Consider the following 22,825-nt stretch of genomic DNA (forward strand, 5'->3'; position numbering starts at 1 on the left):
AGATGTGATGGGAGGGTCATAGAAAAGTTCAAAAGATGAAGCACAGGACCAGACTAGAGCTTGATCATGGCAAAATACCCAAATCACACAGGGTGTCAGTGTGAACCTTGGTACTGACTGTTTCATCCCACTGACATGTCTTTACTGTCCTGTCCTGTTCACAGCTGTGGACAGGAGGCAACAGGAGTTCTCAGGGAATATTTGTGTTGTTTCCTCAAAGCAAAAGGTTGAAATGATGGTCCTGCTCCAGCCTTTGGCCTCCGCACATTTTCAATTCTCTGCTTCTTTTTCCTTTCATCCCCATTGCCTCTATTTCCTCTCCCAGACTCCAGCAGAGGGTCTTACAGATCACCAACAGACTGATGGGACAGTGTGACTGAGGATGGGGTGGTCTAATGTCATTTCCTTGAAGGAGAGTCCCAAAGTGCCCCGTCCTAGTGCTGTAACACTGCTGAGGAAAGGCACTGCCCAGCTTCCCTGAAGCCAAGGCTTGCTTTATTTTGGTGGTACAAGGAAGTTCAGGCACAGGACTTTATTTTTTCAAGCTGTCCCATTAAGCCCTAGGGAGCAGTGATACGTGGGCATTAAAGCACATGCTTTCATTAGAAGCTTTTGTTAACCCTTCAGACTACAAAGCTGCTGGCCTCCGGACCAAATCAGCTTGTTCTCCCAAAAACCAGCAACATCACTCTATAGGTCATCAATAAATAACAGAGGTCTTAGGCCAAGTCAGACTCCTCAAAAAACATCTAGAAAGGAAGAAAACTGTTTTCAACCTCTCGTGGCTGGAATACTTCATGGCAATGTTACAGCTACAGCAAATTCCCCTCTAGGAGGAAAGATTTCAAGCAAAAATTAAAGAGAGGATTTGACTTACAATGGAAAAAAAAAATCTAAAACTAACGGGCCAAGTTTTGCTTACACTGAATAATACTTAGCACCTACATAGGAAAATTCCCACTGACTGTAGTCAGAGCAGATCTGAAGCTTTAAATATGCAGCTTCCCCTTCAGCTCCAGAATAGCAGTGCTAAAAATTAGGTGTCAGACTGGGACATGTCCTTCTGATGAGAAAGAGGGAAGCAATGGTATGCAGGGAGCCCCAGCTTCCTCCTGGGGAATAACAGTACAATGTATTTAGCCCTCAAAGGGAAAACTGACTGGGCAGGTCCACTGAACACCTCTGGGAGAAGGGTGAGAATTGGTGACAAACTTGGGGAAAACCATCAGGGATCAATTGAGCCAGAGTGCTCCATGGCTGTTGGGCTTAAGCCAGAACAGCTAGGAAAGGGGTAAAACCTGCATTTTGCTGCAGGCAGAGACAGCAGGTGACTGCCAGCCCTCTGCTGTCAGCCATGCCACAGGGGCAGCTGGCATCCCCTTCATTCCCAGGCAAGGAAAGGGAGAGAGGCCAGGCCTGAGGAACGAGGTCATAGTCCCGCCCTGGGTGAACAGGGCCTAAAGGGAGCTGAACTGTTTGAACAGCATCCAGCTTGGCTTTATTGCCTGTGGCCATATCTGTTCTCCAGTGTGTGGAGCAATGTCAACGTCACGTGTGCTCCGAGAGCAAAGCTGCCATTTATGGCCACGGCGGCCAAGAAAGCAGACAAACCTGAGCATCTGTGTTTGCAATCTCCACTGCTCCATAAAAGACAAGGTCAGACAGAAAACATGTGTTTCATATTTGAAAATCTGAGTGATTTATATTAAGGGAGCAGGACTGGACTGCATGCAACCTCTAGGTTGTTAAAATTTAATTTACTAACCAATTACTATCAGATGCTTGACTTCTTCAGCTGCCCCGTATAAGCTGAGTTTCTCACAATACTCTGCCTTGATTTCATTCTGTATCTCCTTCCAGGGGATGAAGAGAAGTGAGATGAAGTGGGTGAGCAAAAGACAAGGACCATTCAGTCCCATATTTTATACTCAGAGAAGCCACCAGAGCATTATCTCCCTGTTTCTGTGTGTTATCATTTGTCCATTATTTGCAGCTTAACCTGAAGAAGTAGAAACATTAAAACGAATGGTGCTTCTTTCACCTCAACACAGAAAGTCTGGAGGAGACTCAGTGTCCCTAGCTGCACTGTCCTCATTCTGGCTGGATTGCTTCTCAACCATCACTCCCAGTTTAAAGAACCTAAAACATTATAAATAAATGTCTCAGAAGATGAAACTAAATGAACCAGGATAAAAAGCAAAGGCAGAAGCAAGATTATTGCTGAAAAGCATCCTTTCTGTTACATGGGTATGAGGTACAAGTTAGTTCTCCTGTGCTGCACAGCTTTGGGTTGCAGGTTCACAGAAAGTTCTGCCCTTGGGGCAGCAATGTGTGTGTGTTTTCCTACTCTTCCTAACACTGAAAACACAACATCAACTCCAGCATTCGCTGAACAGTTTTTCAAATGCTCCCCATTAAAATTAACTCCATTATTGGTTAGTAAGTCACACATGAAATGAACTTGGCTTCCTTTTAATGTGGTGATCAGAGAACAATAACATTTTGAAATTATGGGCAACTTGCCAGCTCTTCTCTCCAATTATATCTCCAATACTATCTGTATTTTGGATGACAGGTTCCCTGGGAATAGGCTAATGTTACTACTCCTGGAATGAAAGAGGAAAATATTTTCAACTGGGGAATTATCAATCCACTTCAAACTGTAGGATGGAGAATAATTCACATTAAAATGTGAAACTCTTAGCATTTTCTTTTTTTTTTTTTCAACCAATACCCAGCAGGTCATGGGCAGCTGGAAATCTAACTCCATGATGGTAATTTATGAGATTGTCTTATAAAGTAGAGAACTACTGCACTTTTTTTTTTTTCTTCTTTTTTTGAGGACAGGGGCAAGGGAAGGAGGAAGGGAGGGAAGGAAGCCAAAAAATGTCAGACTCCAGGTCTTATGAGTATTTTAATGTCAGCAATTAAGGACTGACAGTAATAGACAGTATATCAGATTGTGCTTAAGCTTTCAATGCATTATGTTCAGAGTTTTTTCATATTTCTGAAAGTACTTCAGATGTGTTTACACCTTTCCAGAACTCTTCATTCAGCCTTGGTTTTGCTAAATGCAGAATACGAATGCTGTTGACCTGAGGTTACCCACTCACTATAAATGCAGAGTTATAGCAACATTACTGTCTGGTAGATTTATTCCTACCTGGCATTACTGCATAGGAACTGTCTAATTAGCAATCTGTTAAACCAGCAGAATGAAACATGGCAATTTCTATGTAATGAACACAAGGAGAGCAAGCCAGTATAGGATCACTGGGTGTAACACAGCTATGACCACAATATGTGACAATAAATTCTCATGACAGGAGAGAAAAGCTGAACCAAGGCACTTAGCAGAACCAGAAGTGATGATGGAAGGCTAATCAGTCTAGCAATTAGTCTACACAACATCAAATTCCTTTTTTAAATCCACAGAGTAGTAGTATTTAGAGAGAACTATTTTTCATATTATTGCATCATGGGGTTTCTGCATACTGTTATGTTGGGGATCCTTCAGCTCTGTAAACTGCTGCATTTCAGTAATAACTCAAACAGTCCCAAGAAGCTCAAAGACCATTTGCCTGGAAATTAATGACCTTGACAAATGGTAGATATTGTTTCAACCTCCAACTCATCCTTGGCCTCAATCTCCATGTCCACTTGTCTCTTCCACTCAGTGCCTTGGCAAGCACGATCCAGCGTTTAGAAACCCTGAGAGAAGAGAGTGAGTACCTTTCCCCCAGGAGAGGGAGTCTGTGACTGGTAAAAACATACAGGAATCTCAGTCCAGCCCTTGACTGCCATGGAGGCCTGTCTGGGATAATGGGTGGAAAGCCAGAAGTTTGCAATCCTTCCCTGCAGGAATTTTGGCCCATGGGTACAATTGGCTGCCTCAAGGCAGTGCACCTTGCACACGGCTGAGGATCTGCTGTATTCTGTCTGTAGGCAAATACATTAACAGGAGAGGGAGAGAGAGAAAGACAGAGAGAGTTTACTGCCTAATGTGCAGTTGGAGAACACTGGATTCCAACTTATCTCCCACACTGAGCTCCAGGGACGTTCAATTGATGATCCAGATCTGGAACTACAGTTCAGAATTTGCTTCTAGCTCTGTGATTGCAACATTGGCTACAGAACCACGCATAGTTATTTAAAAAAAACAAAACAAAACAAAACAAAACAAACTGCATCACTGAAGGAATAAAATTCCTTATTTTAGTCACTTCTTGTCCTTTCCTGAAGGTGATTTCCTTTATGCACTCATGGGTGTGGACAGATCTGTGTACAGACTATCTCAGTATTTTATCCTCTCCTGCTGGTTACAGAAGTTTCACCTTTGACTCTTTTCACTCCAGTGCACACGGGATGTGCAGCTTCCAGGCTCTTCATGGAACCTGTCCCTCCTAACATTGAGACATTTATATTAAAGAGCTCAACCAGCAGAAACAAGATTATAATCAAGAATCATCTTAGACTTCTGCTCCAAATAATTTGATTACAGCCTGACTGTCAGAGTTTGCCAAAGGTCCACAGGCTGCCAGTCATCCATCAAAAAAAAAAGCCCAGAACACTTTGAAAGCCATGAAGCAAGACAGTCTGACTCACACGTTGATATGTAACGTGGCATCCCTTAAACAAAGTGAGCCACAGGGACAAACGTAATATAGAGATTGACGAGGTGAACAAAAATATACCACAGCTGTCCAGGAGTAACTTAAATCTTTGTCTGAAGAGAAAATCACTGCCAGATATTTCCAACCATTCATACAGACATCAGAAATATCAACGGCTTTAAACACTTCTTAGAAATGAAGTTTAGGAAAATTGGGAAGAGAGCCAAAGACACAAATAACTACACAGAAATAACTTAGAAGACTGAACAAGAAACATAGCATTCCTGTTTTAAGCAATTAATTCACTTTTAACCCAACTGTCTCAAGATGCTGGAATTCCATATCATATAGCATGTGCTACATTAGTGAGCCACACCACAGTTAACTTAAAGTATTAATTCCACACTCAAAAGAAAAAGGGTTTAGTGACGAATGAGAGCCCCTAAAAGTAATCTTTAGGGTGAAAAATAGTTTGTACATTTTAAATTCAAGCCCTCATTTTATCTACCACAACTCTCAACATGGACATGGCCTAAATCCAATGATTTTGTGTCATATTCACCCGTTATTTATATTTGGTCAAAGATAAAAATGGAAAACAGCAACAAAACGCCAGCCTTTCTGCCACCAACACAGCATATCCTGGATTCCTGACAGAGACCAGGAGTTTTCCATCTGCTCCAGATCCATGATAGTACATTAACTGTACTACTGTTTCTCTCCAAGGAACACAAACCAAGTTTAGCACTATCAATTAAAATGCAATGATTTTAATAAGGTGCTGAGAACCCATGAAAAAATGGTCAAAAGGGTGAAAACATACTGGAATATCCACCCAAAGCAAAGGTTTGTTTTTTCTTCAGAGTAAATTGGAAAAAAAAAATAAGATAAGCCCAAACAGAAAACCCCAAAACCCCCTAAAAACAAAACAATCCCACCAGAAAGCGACATACAGCAAAGCCTTTGAGGAACACTCCTGCTCCTGCAGCAAAGACAAAATGCACACACCTGAAAAGGAAGCAATTTGGCCAACAGGATCCCCTTTATTACACTCACTGTTCAGTTGCTGTGCATCTGGAAATGCCACTGAATAAATGCATTAGAACAGAATAGTATAAATTTGACATTACTTGAAGAGACGTCATAAAAAAATGCTCTCCCCTGCTGCATTGCACCAGAATTATGCTCAAAATACCTTTGAGTGTCAGACAAAAATGGTGACTTCTGTGATTTACACAAGCTTTCAGATGTGTGATTCATCTTGCTGTTATTTGTCAAACAACATATTATGTCTCCAGCTGTTCATTCACCCTTCTTCATGGCTATGATCAGGAAATCATAAGAGGGCCTAAGTACTCAGCACTAGGCTGGAATCCTCCTTGGTTTCTTCTCTCTAATTTCACTCCTTTCTGTCACACTTTGCCTCCTAGTCTCTTTCTATACTTCAGTCATAGTGAATCCATTGATTAACATCTCCCATATTCTGGTTCACAAAGATCAAAGTCCTAGTAGCTGCAGGATCTTTATTTAAAAGTGGCCCATGTTTTTATTATAGCAATACAATACATACAGTCACCTGTGGAATTATCCACAATAAAAACTCAGAAGGGGAAAACCCAGCAGGCACTATTCCTGAAATACCCTGAAAAAAATTACTCTGAATTCCACACCCTACATTTTTAACAAATTATTTCAAAGTCCAGTGGAGTGATCACAGATGCAGAATGTTTCCCCATATCTGTTTCCTGCAAAACAGATAGGCATTTACCCTGGAAATGGAAACTTCCCTGAAAGTGTTGAAGCAATTAATGCATACCCCAAATTATAGGAAATTTCAATTCATCCCATTACTTCACTTCAGTCTTGTGAAGAAACACTACTTCTCAAATATGGTTCCTGTTCTAGATATCCATGATGTTCTAAAACAAAAATTATCATATTAAAAACACAAGTAGGGATAAGCATATAGCATGTGTGTGCATTCAGGCTGCTACTTTCATTAACTACTTTGGTTGCATGCCATTAATATCAGATTTTGTTTGGCCATGAGGCGTTCACACCTGTTCCACCACCATCATGGCATCTCCAGCCAAAAAAAAAGGTAGGAAAATCACATAGATGTGAAGCCATTTAACAGCCTATCCACAAAGAGATCACAACTAGTTCTGTGTTAGCACACCCACAACCAAAAGGTGACTAGAGTGTGCAGTCACATGCATTCTTTCTTGATTTCCCCCGTCCCCATCTCAGTCACAAGAAATCTTTTGCTCCCTAATGGCTGCAGGAAGACAGGTACAGAAAAACAGCTATTTGAATTTCAGATTCCAGACTAACATGCATGAGCTACAAAGGGAAAAAAAAACTTTTATTAGAGGATATTAAGAGCTAAAAGAAAAAAAAAACCTGAATCAACAGAAAACAAGGGTGTTTTCTTTCACTTTCCAATGTTTCTCAGCAGCAGGGCCTGTCACCAAACTCATGTCTTGCATCAGGATTAGACTGAAGTATTTCAAAGTGGTGAGAAATAACTCTGCTGGTGTTTCTAAGACAACTACTTCTCAGGAGTTCCCATGAGATGCAGTATCTGGTAAGTTTGGGAAGATAAACATTAGGCAGCAGCAGAAGTTACCAGATCATGCCTTACTTAAAGAAGAATTTTTAAATATACCACTTTTTCTACAGCTTTGTTACTAAAGCTTTGAAGTATTTTATTCAGTTGGTGTTGCTACAGAGCTGCCTTACCCTCCAAGTCCACCCAGTTTTAATCACTCACTCCTTACACACCTAACCTGTGCTCTGGGCTGCAGTGCAGCTGAGAGGATCCTCATTGTTTCTCCAGTTACTCAGCCTGGAAAATCATACATTGACACAAGAGAGGAGCCAGAAAGTTACTGGATCGTGGTCAATTAAATAAAATAGTTGGCACCCATAAAACACATGGGGTACCATAGGTCTTTACACTTCATGAATTCTCTGCTATATTATTACCAACACAATTACTCTGGGACATTTGTTGAGAAGTGCAGCACAGCAAGCATTGGCTTGAAAGTTGTCAGCTTCACTCACAAAGAAGTCCCTGTCTGCTATAAAGTTTTTACCTTTCATTCCTGAATTCCAGTCAGTTAGTGACAGGCAAAGGATGTAATGTGTCTGTGTTCATACTGCCTCCACGGAACACAGCAGCAGAACCTCTTCCCAGCATGGAGAGAACAGTCATGCCAGTCCTCATCCTTCCCTCCCTGCCTCTGTGGATGAATCACGAAGTGGCATGGTTTTTTAAAGCAAACTCCTTTCAGCAAATTACAGCAGGAGCTCTCTGTTCCATCCGTCAACTTACCATTGCCTGATGACCAGCTTCCTCACTCCCTCCATTTTCAGTTCATTTCCCTGCCCCCTATACTTGTTGATTTCTGTCCACGAGGCATTTAATAAAATTTTGTGGCTGCAATAAGAGTGCCAGTTGTAGCAGAATCAGCCAGCCCTGGAGTTGAAAATTTCTTTTAACAGGTTATAGTGCACACTAGCTACTGTTTTATTTGCCCACACACCCACTGTCCATAACATGGCTCTTAATCACCCGATTTCCCAGGCCCATTTTCAGGGAAGTGGAAACACAACCACCTAAACTGTCTTCATAAGCTGACTTCAACGACTTCAGGCAGGTGTTTCAAGCCACAAGAAGCAGCAGCAGCAGCAGGTCCCTGTGTGGGTATTTCTAACCAAACCAATACTCCAGCTGAGCGTATTTAAAGGCAGAAGCTGTTCTGGCCATGGAGCGGAGGCTCCCGGCAGCGGAGGAAGGCCGTGCCGGCTCTGCGGCACCATCTAGCGCTAAGAGGGAACAACGCTCTTGGGAGAACAGATCCATGCCAGCTTGCGCGGAGCTTAGGAACAACGCAAAATAAAGGCATTTAAATATAAACCAAAGACAAGCGTGGCAACTGAAGGCAACCCATTTTCACTTTGCACATGCTGGGGCCGGCTTCTGTCACTCTGGGATTGGAAGGTTTCTGGTGCGCAGTCTGAACCGGTCGCAGAGCAGCGAAGATGCTGGCAGCGCGCACTGCAGCCCGGCCACGCTCCTTACCACTATTCCCAGCGGACTCACAGATGAATCACCACAGCCACATGTTCTCAAAACGTACGTGCAGCCCTGCAGCTGCCGCTCCGCTCCCGCCTGAAGGCTACACTGCAAAGCACGGCGGAAGGGCAACGGCAGCGGCTCTGAAACAAAGACCCGCCAGCCTTGCGGGAGGTGGTCAGAGATAAAACTCGTGCACATCCTCTCCAACAGGTACCGAGGCAGAGGAGATGAGCCCAGCTCCCGGGGATGCTGGCTTCCTACAGACCATTAACTCAGAGATTAATGTCCCTGCTCAGACTCAAACCACAGATCCCAAGTGGTTCCCTGCTGCTCTCTAAAGTTACATCTACTTCCTCCAATTTTATAACCACTACTAGTCTTAGAGGTTGGGGTCGCTTCTTTTTTCCATTTCCTGCATCCAAAAAAGTTCATTACTTATTATAAATCTAGATGACAAGGCTTTTTTCTTTTCCCTGAGAGCAGCTTAGTTCTTATAATTTTATACAGCTGCTTATTTGCAGCATTTAAGGAACAATTCCTATTACACTGTAGAACCTCAGTGCCTGATTCTTCAGCCTTCAAATATTCCAGCAAGTTTCACTTCAAAACAGTAGAAAAGGTAATTTTTCTAGGGTTACAAGAATTACAGAATTCACATCCCGCAATTGTGTGAAACCTAGCTGTTTTTCAAACTCCCCATTGGATCCAACTGAATAATGACAAGTTTGTATTCTCACAGGAAAAACCACTTTGAAAATCTATCCCAGTGACAAAATAAACATTAATTTTCAAATTGTGGTCCTCAGCAGGACCTGATCAACAACACAGAAAGCTACCACACGTGCCTTAATTTCAAGTTTTATTTTTCATGTTGGTGAAACACACAGCCTCTTCTCAAGAAGCATCATCTGTAGAGCTGTTACAAACACATTTTGTACTCTATCACACCACAGATTTGCGAAAAGAACAAGTAAAGCACAGGTTTCACTGCACTTGATCATCTGAGTATTAAGTTACAGATAATTTAGAAATCTTCTGATTTTACATATACATTGCATTGGCCATTGCTCAGCCTTCATGCATAATTTAACTTAATTTTTTTCTTACAGTCAACACTGGTTTTGGAAATTTTCTTGCTGTAAATATTATCCTTTTCATTTTAGATCACTTAAATGGTATTTACAGAAGTGTGCAAATTGCTTTGAAAGATAGAAACAAACACTAACACATAATATACAGACAGTTTCTTATATAGTTAAACATTTACTAAAAGGCAGTTAAACATTCCTAACACACTTTCACTGTCTAAAATAGGAGACTAAGTTATATAAAATAGACCATCTTATTTTCAGACGCTTCCATTTCTGCAGATTTGGTCTTTGCAGCAACATTGCAATTAAAGGTTAAGATTCTACTACTAAGAATCAGAAATGTCAATTCGATGGCAGCTTAACATGTTTAGTACCAGCCACTTTTGTCCCAGATTTTCCACACTTGGCACAGAACAAAAAAACAACTTGAGGGAGGGGGGAAGACGGTGTTGCACATCTTTTTTTCTTTGGCAATATGGAAAGTATGTTTTAAATGCATAAATTTTCATTTTAAGGGCCTGTTAGTGTTACAAGCACAGTTTAAATAAATCTGCAAATTCTTCCACAGAAGCACCCAGTTTCTTGTGCACCTCATCTTTTCAGATATATGCAATTGTTCACACACACAAAAAGCAGATTCCTTGGGGTCACACAATAAAACTGATTTCAGAACTAGAAGGAAAAAGAAATGCTTGAAGAAAATTACTTAGTGTTCCCTGGGCTCCTATGTGTGCATTTTTTTCCACCTGTGATAAAGACTCCCCATAAGAAGTGTATGTTCAACTTGATTAACAAATCTAGCAGGCAGAATTTGAGTAAACTGAAGTGAGTTGCTCCAACACTGAAAACAGAGGTGACATGAAAGTCTTCAAAGCCATCTTTCATGTATATCTGCAAACATTCTGAGAGAAAAGAACTCACTTCCTAAAATTTCACAGAGCCAAAACTTTTATATACATCATCAACAACAAAGGAAAATTACAGATAGTGAAGAACTACAGGTGTATCTGAAATAGCTTTAAAACCCATGGTTATTATTACACAAGAAAAAGAGACAAAACTGGTTTTTGAACAGCCATTAAAGTAAATAATTTGACTCTTCCTACAGCAGCCCTGCCTGCAAATTATGCTGCAGTTTGTGCTCCCATTTCAATGCTACTGAGTGCTATCCACCCCAAGGAAAGAAAGCATTAGCCCTCTAAAAGTTGAACCTTCATCACAATTATGCCTGACACAATTTTGTCAGACATATGCTTGGTATTTTTGATGACATTCAATTCCTTAAGATGGCAGAAACTCTACCAATACTTAACACTGTGCTTTTGGTCTCTTGCTTACTGAGCTTTGGGCATCACATGGAAATCCCTGCTGGATTTGATGTCAATCTAGTGTAGACCTCGATTAGGTCCTGCTGAACAAACAAACCACAGGCACAACTTTTAGAGTTCACAGCTGTTAAGCATAAAATTGTGAAACAAATTTAAGACACTAAAGAACTTGCAAAACACATGATGACTTGAAATCAAATAAAAATAGAGAGGATGCATTAAAATTTGGTTACCTTGGATTCTGAGCTAGTTTGAAAAATGCCGCTTATAGGTGATACCTGTTCTAAGCTTTGAAAACATTCAAGAATCAAATGTCTTCATAAACTACCATCTTGATTAGCAAATAAACACCTAGGAAACTCATGAACTGAAACATATCACTGAAACATTCCTCCTAAGGTTTTGTTAAGCATTTGTCTTCAGAAGTTTCTATTCAGTGCATGTTACGTGCTAACTACAATTTCTTTTTTTGGTTATGGCATGCTTCAACTACACTGCTAAGAATGGTTGTTCACTCCTTCCTTTACTAAGGTGCACACTACAAACACCATGGACACATTTATTTCCAAATATCTCAGGTCAATACATTTCTTATGAGGAAAGACAAGTGTATATTTTTAAACTTGCAAGATAACTTCAATCTAGTTCACTTAGAGTTTTCCCCACTCATATGGATATGGCTTGTAATGAACAAGGTATTAAAATAATATTCCTCGGTGGAGTAAAAACATGTTGAAAACAAACTGAATGCTCCCCCTAGTGCTTACATGAGTTAAAATCCTGCCTGACACAGTCTGCCTTAAATGGTCTTAAACAGGAGATAAACAGCCAGATGAATGATCCTAGATCTAACTCCAAAAAACAACTGCAAACATCTTACTGGGACCAAAAGTATCAGATGTTGAAATCCAGCATTTAAAGTTTTGTACCATTCTCCTTCCAGTACTTCTGAGGTTTTGGGTTCTTTTAAACTGTGCTTTTAGTAAAACTTTTCTCAATTTTTTCCCATCAGCTGAAGGCAGAGCCCTAAGGAAGCTCCTACCAGGTAAGAGATGAAGTCCAAAGATGTTTCAAGATGATGGGTACAATCATGCTTTTTCTCCTGTACTGCACCCAGAAGCTGCCAAGTTAATATTAGGATTCCCATATCACAATTGCAATGAAGCTCTGGTAAATCTGGTACCTTTGGATATGCTCAGCATCACAAGTCAGTCAGATATTTAAGACAACCTAGTCTGCAGCTAGCATAGTCCACCAGAATATTCATCCTCTTCCTCATCAGCTTTAGAGCCCGCTGCAGCTGGTCCTCTGGCTTTGTCTTGGGTAGCATTTGGTGATTTCTTCTTGATTCCACCTCCTGGGACCACCAAGGTAAGACCAAGCTTGGCATACTGACAATGACAAGGCAAGTTTAATTTGTACTATCATAGAATTGACTGATGCTCACAAATAAACAAGCAGGCAACATTCAGTACAGAAAACATAGTGATGATGCTCTCAGGGTATATTTTTCCAGCTTGGAATAAACATATCATTGGTTCATTTTTCCATCTCTCAAACATTCTGAGAATGGGATACAAGATCCATATTGATGCTGCTTATTATTGAATAAATTTGCCACATCCTATAGCTTCTCTGGTTCGAGCTTTATGTAAAAAAGAAATCATTCCAGTATGCAGCTCTTCATACATTACCTAGTATTAGATCATGTAAAGTCTTACAAGTGTCTTTCAGCAAGACTAATAAGTTAATTTTTACTATTCAACCAAGTAAAATTAGTCAATACTGTTACAAGGTTTGGCAGGTATGGATGTTTCCCTTACTTCATACCTTTCCTATCTTATACTTCCTACAATTTACAAATTGCACAACAATAAAAAATGGTAGAGAAAGAGACACAACTACTTGTTCAAAATTCAAAATCTTTGCTGAATGAGTACCTTGCTAATAAGCAACAGAAAAAGACACTCAATGATACCATCCCATAGGCATCATGCTCTTTTCATTTTTATGCACATTTAACTGCTATATGGTATTTCTGAGAAAAAGCAGAAGCAGCAAACTGTTCTGGCCCTTAGGGAAGCAAGTAGAAGAGGACTAAATTTTGGTCAATTCATTAAACAAACTCAGCAAATCCCTAACAAGATGTTCTTTCACCTGATCCTTCACACCATCTGAAAGGCAGGCAACACCATCACTGGCAGACAAAGTAAAAGAATACAGGAAGCTCACAGCCACAGGGCAGCATGACAGCAAGTCACAATAAACATACAGACTGTGCTCTTCTTATTTTCCTCTACCAGGAAAAAAAACCCCTCAACCTAAAAAAAACAAAGCCACAGGATCTGTCTACTTACATCATTATCCATGTATTTGAAGAGTGGAGAATTACAGACTTCAGAAACTTGATCCTGATCTTGCTGATCATACCCTTCTAAAAGTTGCTCTAGTGCTGCACAGTCTTCACTTCCATTAAATCCTGGTATACTGAAAGAAGTTAAGAGTTCATTTAGAGCAAGCAATCTACTTGACACTTAACTATTCTATCTTTAAATCCTACTGATTTAACAGCAAAAGGGCAAGCAGCTTTCAAGAATGACAGACTGCTTGTTCCACAAAACTGTCTATAACCACTTACATTTCTCCAGGTACATTAATCATATCCACAAAAATTAAACTTTAAGCAATATTAGTTTGCATGCCTAGAATAAGACCACAATTATAATCAAGACAAAACAAGAATATTAGATTTTAAAGTTTTTTTTTCCTGACTACTCAATAAACTCTTTCTCCACTTTACATACAGAAAAATTCTGACGTGAGTTTCTATACATAAAGCTGGAAATTTGGAAAATATAAGCAAGACATTTAAAGACTGATCTTGAAAGATTAGCTCTAAAACTAAAGGAAAATTTAAGTTATACATATGATCATTTCACTAAAAACATAATTTATGTAAAAACATATTGTTTCAAGATTTGGCTACTGAAGTTCCAATGAAAGTTGAAATGAAGAATTGCCAAGGTTAAACACTAACCCATATTACTGACACCAAAATTTTCTCCTGTGCCATGGTAAGGACTTCTGATTTCCATCTCATTTCCTCTGTCACACAAAACTAGCTCTTTATGACTTTTTTTTTAGGTTTGTTAAGAAGAATCACTGTAGCCATTACAGCTAAATTTGTTATGTGTGAAAAAAATTCCTGATGGCCACACACCACAGAACATTATTATTGTACTGTAAGTCAACAGAATGGCAGGTTAAAAATTTATGGAAGAACTACGTCAAGCAAAATAGATCGATATTAGTGAAATATTCAGTGTAAAATTAAAGGACACAAAGTGGACTTACCTGTAGCTTTCCCTCACACATCTTTCTGCAGCAACATAATCATTTCTATGAAGATGAACTAAGACTTGAGCAATAGTTTTCTAAACAAACAAACAAAAAGTAAGCCTAATGATTTTTTAGAAATTAATAGTAAAATATGTTAAAAATAGCAGACTGTTAATATCTAGCATGAGAAAGGACATTACAATCCACAATCATTCTAAGATACACAAGTGAATCAAAACAATCTAGTGAAAAAGCAGAAAGCCATCTCCTCAGCTGGTATGAAATAAGTTATCTCCTATAACATTTTAATGAACTATTGTCCCAAGTAATAGCTTTTGTAGTTTGTTATTTTTTATAACATCTATATATTTATATGGTTTTTTTCGGTTTTGACAGCTCCTGTAGATAACAGCATCTTATCTTAAAAATTATAAAAGCACAGGTAAAGTCTGGGGAAACACCACTACCACTAATTCTCATCATTTAGCAAGAAACTTTTCCCTTAATCAAGAGGTACCCATCATTAGATGTCAGCTGTCTTTAACTACTAATATAAAAAAAAATGGAATGCATTATCAGAAGTTGCCTCTTAGAATTTACCTTATAGCATGTGGGGTAGTTTTCAATTTCCTTGTAAATACTTTTTTCCTTTTGAAGAGACAATGCAGCCTCATCTAATCTAAAAACAAAAAAAAACCAGGTGTATCAGTGCCAGGAATACAGCACAATGAACCCAAGGCTAATTACAAAGTGTTTAACTAATACAGTGCCAAGTTTGCTGGAATAAAAAGCAATGCAACTAAAAATCAGCAGTTGATCTTACTAACAGAGTAGGTAAATACATAGTCAGCAATTCCTTTTGTGTAAGTGCTAAGAACATCTACGGTATTCATTCCAAGAAACCTTGGCTTTTGTAACTTTTGTACAAGATGAAGGCTTTGTTACATACCATAACACATTTCTGTATGTCCTGAGGTTACTATAAGCTATCAGTCAGTCTGATAGCCATGAACCAGCAATATAGTCCTTATGGACCTAAATGCTTCAGTGAAGCAAGAATGAGATGAACTGATAATCAAGTTTGGTGCAAGCAATTTACAAGTAAACTCTTCCCACTGAGACTTCAAGATACACTCTTCTTTAAGAAGTCCAGAATCAGACTGCTGCAAACAGATTTCTTTCCTCAGGTTAGTCCCACTTCCTCTGTTTTATATCCCACAGTTATAAAGGATTTTCAAGTACTTTCTATGTATTAGTGCTGGAAGAAGAACAAAAAAATTCCTGAAGTAGTTTTAAGAATTAATGAAAACTGGTGTATGTGCTTTCTAGCTATTCAACAAACACAAAGGAAACAAAAGTCTTTCAGCTCACATTCTCCCATCCCAGAACACAAAACAGTGGTCCCTGGATGAACATAGCATATCCCACAGAAACTGTATCTTAGTTTGAGTAAGAATTAGTAGTACATAAACCAAACAGCGCCAAGACAAAAGAAAAAAAAAAAACCAAAAAAAAAACCACCATCAAAATAATATTTTAAGATTCAATTACATTAAAAGAATAAAAAGGGATAAAAGCTGTACCTGCGTCCTCTGACCAGAAGTCTTGATGCTTTCCCTAGCATTTCTAATGCCTGCCGTAAACGTTCTTCATTCTAGAGAACAAAATGGATTCATACATTCTTAGTTCATTTGGACAGATCTAAGAACACTAGACCTTAATCTAAGTGTGTCACCTGTAACTTAGAACAACTGTTAGTTATTACATTAGCAGTTCACACTCTCAAGGGAAATGTGAAGTGTATTGATGCTCTCAAGTTCCACAGTCAGCTCCTGTATGGATCTACTCAGCAGAGTAATGTCAATGCAAACTTGCTAATCTGGAAACATCTGACAATACAACAGAGAAGCACATCAAAGCCACTTGCAAAAAGGCAAATCATTGGTTCATGGAACGAGTAGAGCACCAAGCAAAATCTTCTCTTCTGTGCCTTCATTATTTTGGGGTTTAGTACTCAACAGCAGACATGTTCTCTACCCTCTGCACTGCCCAACAAGAGGCAGAAAACTCGACAACCTACAAAGTCCAGATTCTGTCAAGTCCTAAACTGAGAAACAGGCAAAGCAAACTGACTCGTAACTTCTGTAATTTTCTCTACAGCATGAGAAGCCTTCAGCTTCATTACTCAGCCACTAAAGTAAAAGGAAGGAAACATAATTTAGAAACTAATCTTAGGCTTTTTCTCAACCTTTATACCTGGAAGAAAAAATCCCAACAAACCAAAAACACCCACAAAAACCTCCACTTACTTCAAACACTGATGCCGCTTGCTGATAGAGCTGCACAGCCTTCTCGGGACTCACATTTTCTATTAACCTGTAATAAAAATCAATACTTTCTCTTCAGATGAAAGGAAAATATTTTTTACCTGAAAGCATCAAAAAGACATAAAAGAAAACCACAGATATACCCACGCCCTGCACAGATTCTAGCCACCAATAACTCAGACTCACTTTCCAGCCCGTTCCAGTGCAATGGCTGCTGTGTCTGGTGTCCCATTCTCCAGGTACATCATACTGGCTTTCTCGATCAGCTGAACTGCTTCAGGAAGCCTCTGCATCTCCTACAAGGCAGCAGTCACAGGAATACTATTGTCAGGAATTGAACTTATGTGCAAGGACACAAATCAAATTGCAATAACTTATTTCTTAAGATTCTAATTTTTATTTACAAACTGGTAAGGCTAGTGAAAGTTGATCAACAACACCATAAAATTCACTTTTAACTACTAAACTTCCAAGCAAGTCATTAATTTGTAGTAGTGGAGAGCAAAAGCAGCACTACTCTTCTGTTACCCTCCAACATGAGACACTCTTCTTTCCTTCTGCAAAAGGAAAACTACTTTTCCTCCAAATACAAATGTTGCTTTCCTAATCTACTGAAGGTATAGGTGGGGACTATGAATCAACAAAATTTTTATTCGAATATGCAATTTGCTTACATATATGTCACTATATTTGTCACTATAAAATAGAATTTTAAAATAAAAACTAGCAAATGAGAATACCTTTAGCATCATGCCAGCTTGTTCATAAGCTCTGCAGAGAAAAAAAATGTAGTTTGGTTAGAGATGGTGTATTACACCAAGCTGTAGTTATCCAGCAAAACTTAACATGCATTGACTATCTAACATCTTCTCTGTTAATATTTAATGCTTTGAGGATGTTTCAAGTGTTTTATTTAATGACACAGTGCATAAGTAACATTATTTCCACAAGTTCAACCACACTCCCCAGTAAAAATCTATTCTAACCTGATCCCTGGGCAATATTTGGATTATTGTCATCAACCGATTGCCTTGAAGTACTCTTTAATTAAAAATATCTTTATAAGCTCAACAGTATAGAATTTCAAAATTATGAAAAGTTAATCTAAGAAAAAATATTTGCTATCAAAAGGTGCTGAAGAATGGCAAAATCATTTCTTCAGGTGGCCATTGCAGGTTTTCAGACTTTCCTAGCTCACACTTCCATTGAACTAATTTTGATGCAGCAAAATTACTTCAGTCAGAACACTTACTACTCTGAGATCAAAATGATAGCTCATGCTTGTTATTGTATGTTAAATAATCTATTTCAGATTACTTAGCACTTCTGTACTTACTTGGCAGCATGAAAGAGACTGGACATAAAATTGTCAAAGTCAAGGACAAAGGCCACAAAAATATAATGCAGGAAAAGTATTAATGTACAAAATCTTACACAACTACTAGTTTCAAAGCAAGGAACTCACAAAGGCAAATTGAACCTACTACATCTGCAGGCAAATTATCAAAAATAAATTATTTTAAGGACAGAATAAATGCAACATTGCAATGTACAGCTGCACAGAAAGTTGTAAAAACCACATTTGTCTAAAATATGTTCCTGCTTATTAAACAATACTACAAGTACTGTAATAATGGCAGAGGTTCACTTAGTTTATACTATACCCTTGTAGGTAATTAAAAAACAATTACATTTCTGAAGCAGCACATAGATATCTCAGGCACCTGTCAGCTGTTATATGGAACAACACTGATTTTCAAACCAGGAGGTTCTTTAGTTTTTCCACTCAGAGCACACAGGAACAGTCCTTTAAAAGCAGTTGTGTTACACTAACAAAATGTGCAAGTACATTAAATAACCTGCTACCAACCCCTATTACTCCAATATAAGTAGCAACTAGCCAGCTTCTTGGAAAGAAAGAATCTCAGTCAATAAAAAGATACGCTTTATTGTTTTCATGTGCCTCAGCTTCCCGTAAACAGGCTTCCCTTGCCTGGTCAAACTGCTTGGCATTCTTAAAAGCAACAGCTGCAAGAAAGCAAATAGAGAGTTTTTATTTACAACTTGACATTGTCTTCTTTTTAACAGTGCTGCTCAAGAGTTCAGCTACCTAAAGATGCAAACAGGCTCTTTAAAGGAATGGTTAGTTTACCAAGGTCTTCCCAAAAATCCCAGACTGTTCTCCATGTTTCATTAGTTACTTAGGTACCATTTAAAACATTTATTGTCAACACCACTTCCATACCACCACAGTATCATATATAGCACATAATGTGTTCAGCTGGACTTTGAAACTCACTCATTCTGTATTTTCATTACAGAACTGCAGGAATGCATATTTATATAATTTTAATCATTAGAGGTTATAAAAATCAGTACAGCAGGAACAGAAGTGTGCCACCAGCAAAGCACACCTACAACAATTTCCTCAGCACAACCACTTCAGGGCATAAATATGTATTTCTATCTCATTTAACAATAAAATCTTGAAGTAGGATTTAAAAGATTAAATTTATAAATGCTCCTGTTGTTCTTCCAAGTTTGTATTTTTTATTCATTCTTAAGTGAGTAAGTAGGAATGCCTAGAGTAAGAAACCAAAAGACCATGACAAATTACTACTACGAGAAAGAAGAAAATGTTTAAGAACAAAAAGGAATCAACTAGTAAAGATTTTATATTCAGTGTGTCCCTTGCAGTAGAAAAAGGAAGGAAAGAGACATTATCATGCCTGAAAAAAACCACCAACCTGGCAACATCTCACTTTACTGAGACAGTCTATGACAGGACATATTTCATAAGATGATGATAAAGCAAAATTTTACAACCAGCTTGAACATCTGTTGTTTTGTAGATAAAGTCATAGGATTTGGGGGTGGACAAGTGAAAGAAGGAAAGAAAGCTTAATTTTTGTCACATATAGCATATAAATAATAGAAGTTGTAAGCTTGAAAAAATTGGTTTTGAAAACTGTTCTAGATCTCCAAGTACAACCTGGAATTTATTTTACAGTGCTACTAAGAGGATTTTCTTGTTGTTTCATGTTATGTTTAGTCTTCACAACAGTTTTATTTACACAGCAACATAATAAAAATATTATCAATATCAAAAAACTTTATCAGGGACTAAGCTTAATGAATGCTTTTAAACCATGAAATATATATGGCCATATTTACAGCCACACATACCTGCCTTCCCATATTCAGTAGCTGCACTGTCATAATCTGGTTTCCATTTTAAGAATCCAGTTTTCAGGCTAAAACACAAGCAGAAATAATTAGTAAAGATTTTATGTTGTACCTTCAAGGCACTTTGGATGTATTTAAAACTTTAGAATACTACTGGAAAGGAGCAATTACCTATAAGCCAATACTACAGTGACATCTCTACTGTAAAAACAAATGCCAGCACTGTTAAGAATTGCATAAAGCACTGCAATTATCTGCCATAGTTACATGCCTCCCCCTAACATGCTTCCACTATTCCCAAAGAGTCTTCCCAAGTCCACCTTCTCAGCAATAAGAAGTCAGCAGAAGAAAAATACTTCCTCCTACACCAACATCATATCTCCAGATTTCTAATACCATGACACCTGACAATATATTTTTTTCTACACATCTGAAAGTTTCCAGCATTCCTCTACAGCAATTTTTTTTTTGCTACTGAGAATTATCAAAGACTCTCCACTGCATACATAAATGAAAGAATTTACTTACCATACAAAACCTCATGTGTAATTTATATGTCTACAACAGATTATGATAATAAAAGATGCCACACGTAGGCGTAGATAGGGAAAAATGTTTAGGTGAACCATTTGGCAATTTGGAATTCAATATGCTGACTTCCTCACTCCTAAAACAAATTTAAAAATTACCATAACTTTAGAATGCACTTGCATATTTGTTGTAGGCCAACACATCATATGCAATACATTCTTTATTTGGAAAAACGGTTGTATATGGATCTTAAGTTGGTCTTGTTGTCTTACTTGGATGAAGACCACAATACGTAACTCTAAAACAAGCCTTTATATTATTTTTATCACAGTCAGAGTCTCAAATGCATCAAGCTGAAACACACAATGCACTCAATCTACACGCTATCTGAGGTTTTGGGGCATTTTATTTCAAATGCTCTCCAGATAAGCTTAAAATTAATTCTGTTGGAGGGCACTTCCAGTCAAGTAATTTGAGTAACATACACTGTTTTTTTATATTTGGAATTCTTCCCTCTATAACAATTTATAATTTTAATGCATGACTTCCAGAGGGGCTGTCACTGTTCTTACTAAAACTGTGGCATCCTTGGATTAGTCAGCTCTATTACATCTATACTATAGCCTGTGCCATTGAGACTTATAAGCAAAATGGTTATATTCATTTATAACAGTTAGTAACATTTATAACAGTTAGTAACAGACTATCATAGACGTTAAGCTCTCCAATATAAATGTCAGAAAAGGTCTTTCAAGCCACCTAGGAAGCAACAGTCACACATTTCTCAAGGGTAGGAAACAAACACCTAGAACACCTCAGCCAAATCAAGCCCTTTTATCCAACAGTCTCCGAAACTCTTTTCTACCACTTGTCTATAGCCTTCAATTGGGCCACAGGAGGTTTAGGATCGACACTAGGAAAAAATTCTTCATGGAATATATGATTAGATTTCGGAATGGGCTGCTCAAGGAGGTGGTGGAGATATCATCCCTGGAGACTTTTAAGAAAAGACTGGATGTGGCACTGAGTGACAGGCTGGTGTTGGGTCACAGGTTGGACTTGATCATGTCAGAGGTCTTTTCCAACCTAACTGATTCTGTGACTTGTCTTCCTCCCACTAACTGTAGCAGAAGGGCAGAAGTGGCTGCCTGGCTTTGCAGTCCGGGTCGGAGCAATAGAAGCCACAAGGCCCTAAAGCAAACTGCTCAAGCTCCAGGCCTCTGAGCCGCACCGCCACACTGACCCCACCGTTCAGCTTTAGGGCAGCTTTACTGTCCGGTTCGGGGCAGAAGGCCCTCCACAGCACCCAGGCCCTGCACGGAGGATCCCCTCAGGCACAGGACGGACCGAGCAGTCGTGACCCCTACTCTCCCCGCGCCGGCCTCTCCCGGCCCGGCCACCTCCTTCCCTTCCTCTGATGTCCCGATGCCAGGCACACGGGATGTCTCCTCAGCCCCCGGGCCAGCCCAGGAGGGCACTCGCCGCCTCTGTGGGTCAGGAGCGCCGGGCAGGCCGGACAGCACGGACGCCGAACTGGCAGCCGCTCGCCAGCTCCCCCCAGCCCGCACCCTCCGCCCCGCTGCTCTCCGCTCACTATTTCTCCGCTTTCGCGATGTGCTCCAGCGCCTCGTTAATCTTCTGCGCCGCCATGTCGCCAGCGCGGCGGCCCGGGCTCGGCCGCTCTCCTCCGCCTCCCTGCGCTGCCGGGAGCTACGGAAGGGCGCAGGGCTCACGGGCACCGGGAGGAGCTGCCCGGGCCCCGCCTGCTCCCCGCGCCTGCGCCCGGGCGGAGTGCCCCGAGTGCCCGGAGTGCTGGGCCGGAGCCGCTGGTATGGCCTGTGCTGCCTAGCACTGGGCTGTGCTGCCTAGCACTGGGCTGTGCTGCGCTCCCGGGGCCGGCAGGCACCTTGCGTGCCCAGCCCCAGCCCCAGCCCCAGCCCCAGCCCCAGCCCCGTCGTGTGCAAGGCCGACAGAAACAGATTCACACAGAATCCCAGAATCGCTAGGGTTGGAAGGGACCTCTGGAGATCTGCTCCACCCCTTCTGCCAAGCAGGGTCACCCAGAGCGGGTGACACAGGAACGCGTCCAGATGGGTTTTGAATGCCTTCAGAGAGGGAGACTCCACGACCTCCCTGTACAGCCTGTTCCAGTGCTCTGTCACCTTCAGTGTGAAGAAGTTCTTCCTCACCTTGAGGTGAAACTTCCTGCATTTTATTTTGTGGCTGTTGCTCCTCGTCCTGCCACTGGGCACCACTGAAAAGAGCCTGGCACCATTCTCTTGACATCCTCCTTTAAGGTATTTCTATAGCTTGATGCGATCCCCTC

At 39.9% G+C, this 22,825-nt stretch overlaps 1 protein-coding gene across 1 annotated transcript; it reads right to left on the bottom strand.

Moving 5' to 3' along the window:
- Positions 1 to 9,539: 9,539 nt before the first annotated feature.
- Positions 9,540 to 22,257, bottom strand: NAPG (NSF attachment protein gamma). The gene is made up of 12 exons (XM_085052534.1): positions 22,094 to 22,257; positions 19,969 to 20,036; positions 18,726 to 18,810; positions 18,119 to 18,136; positions 17,523 to 17,553; positions 16,969 to 17,078; positions 16,765 to 16,831; positions 16,039 to 16,109; positions 15,056 to 15,134; positions 14,471 to 14,550; positions 13,474 to 13,603; positions 9,540 to 12,507 (listed from the first exon to the last, which is right to left on the bottom strand). The coding sequence occupies exons 1-12, from the start codon at positions 22,147 to 22,149 to the stop codon at positions 12,358 to 12,360; spliced, it is 945 nt and encodes a 314-aa protein (XP_084908660.1). The 5' UTR covers positions 22,150 to 22,257; the 3' UTR covers positions 9,540 to 12,357.
- Positions 22,258 to 22,825: the final 568 nt, after the last annotated feature.

This window comes from Lichenostomus cassidix, chromosome 2 (assembly GCF_008360975.1).
Source record: "Lichenostomus cassidix isolate B80296 chromosome 2, HeHo_3.0, whole genome shotgun sequence".
Lineage (NCBI taxonomy): Eukaryota > Metazoa > Chordata > Aves > Passeriformes > Meliphagidae > Lichenostomus > Lichenostomus cassidix.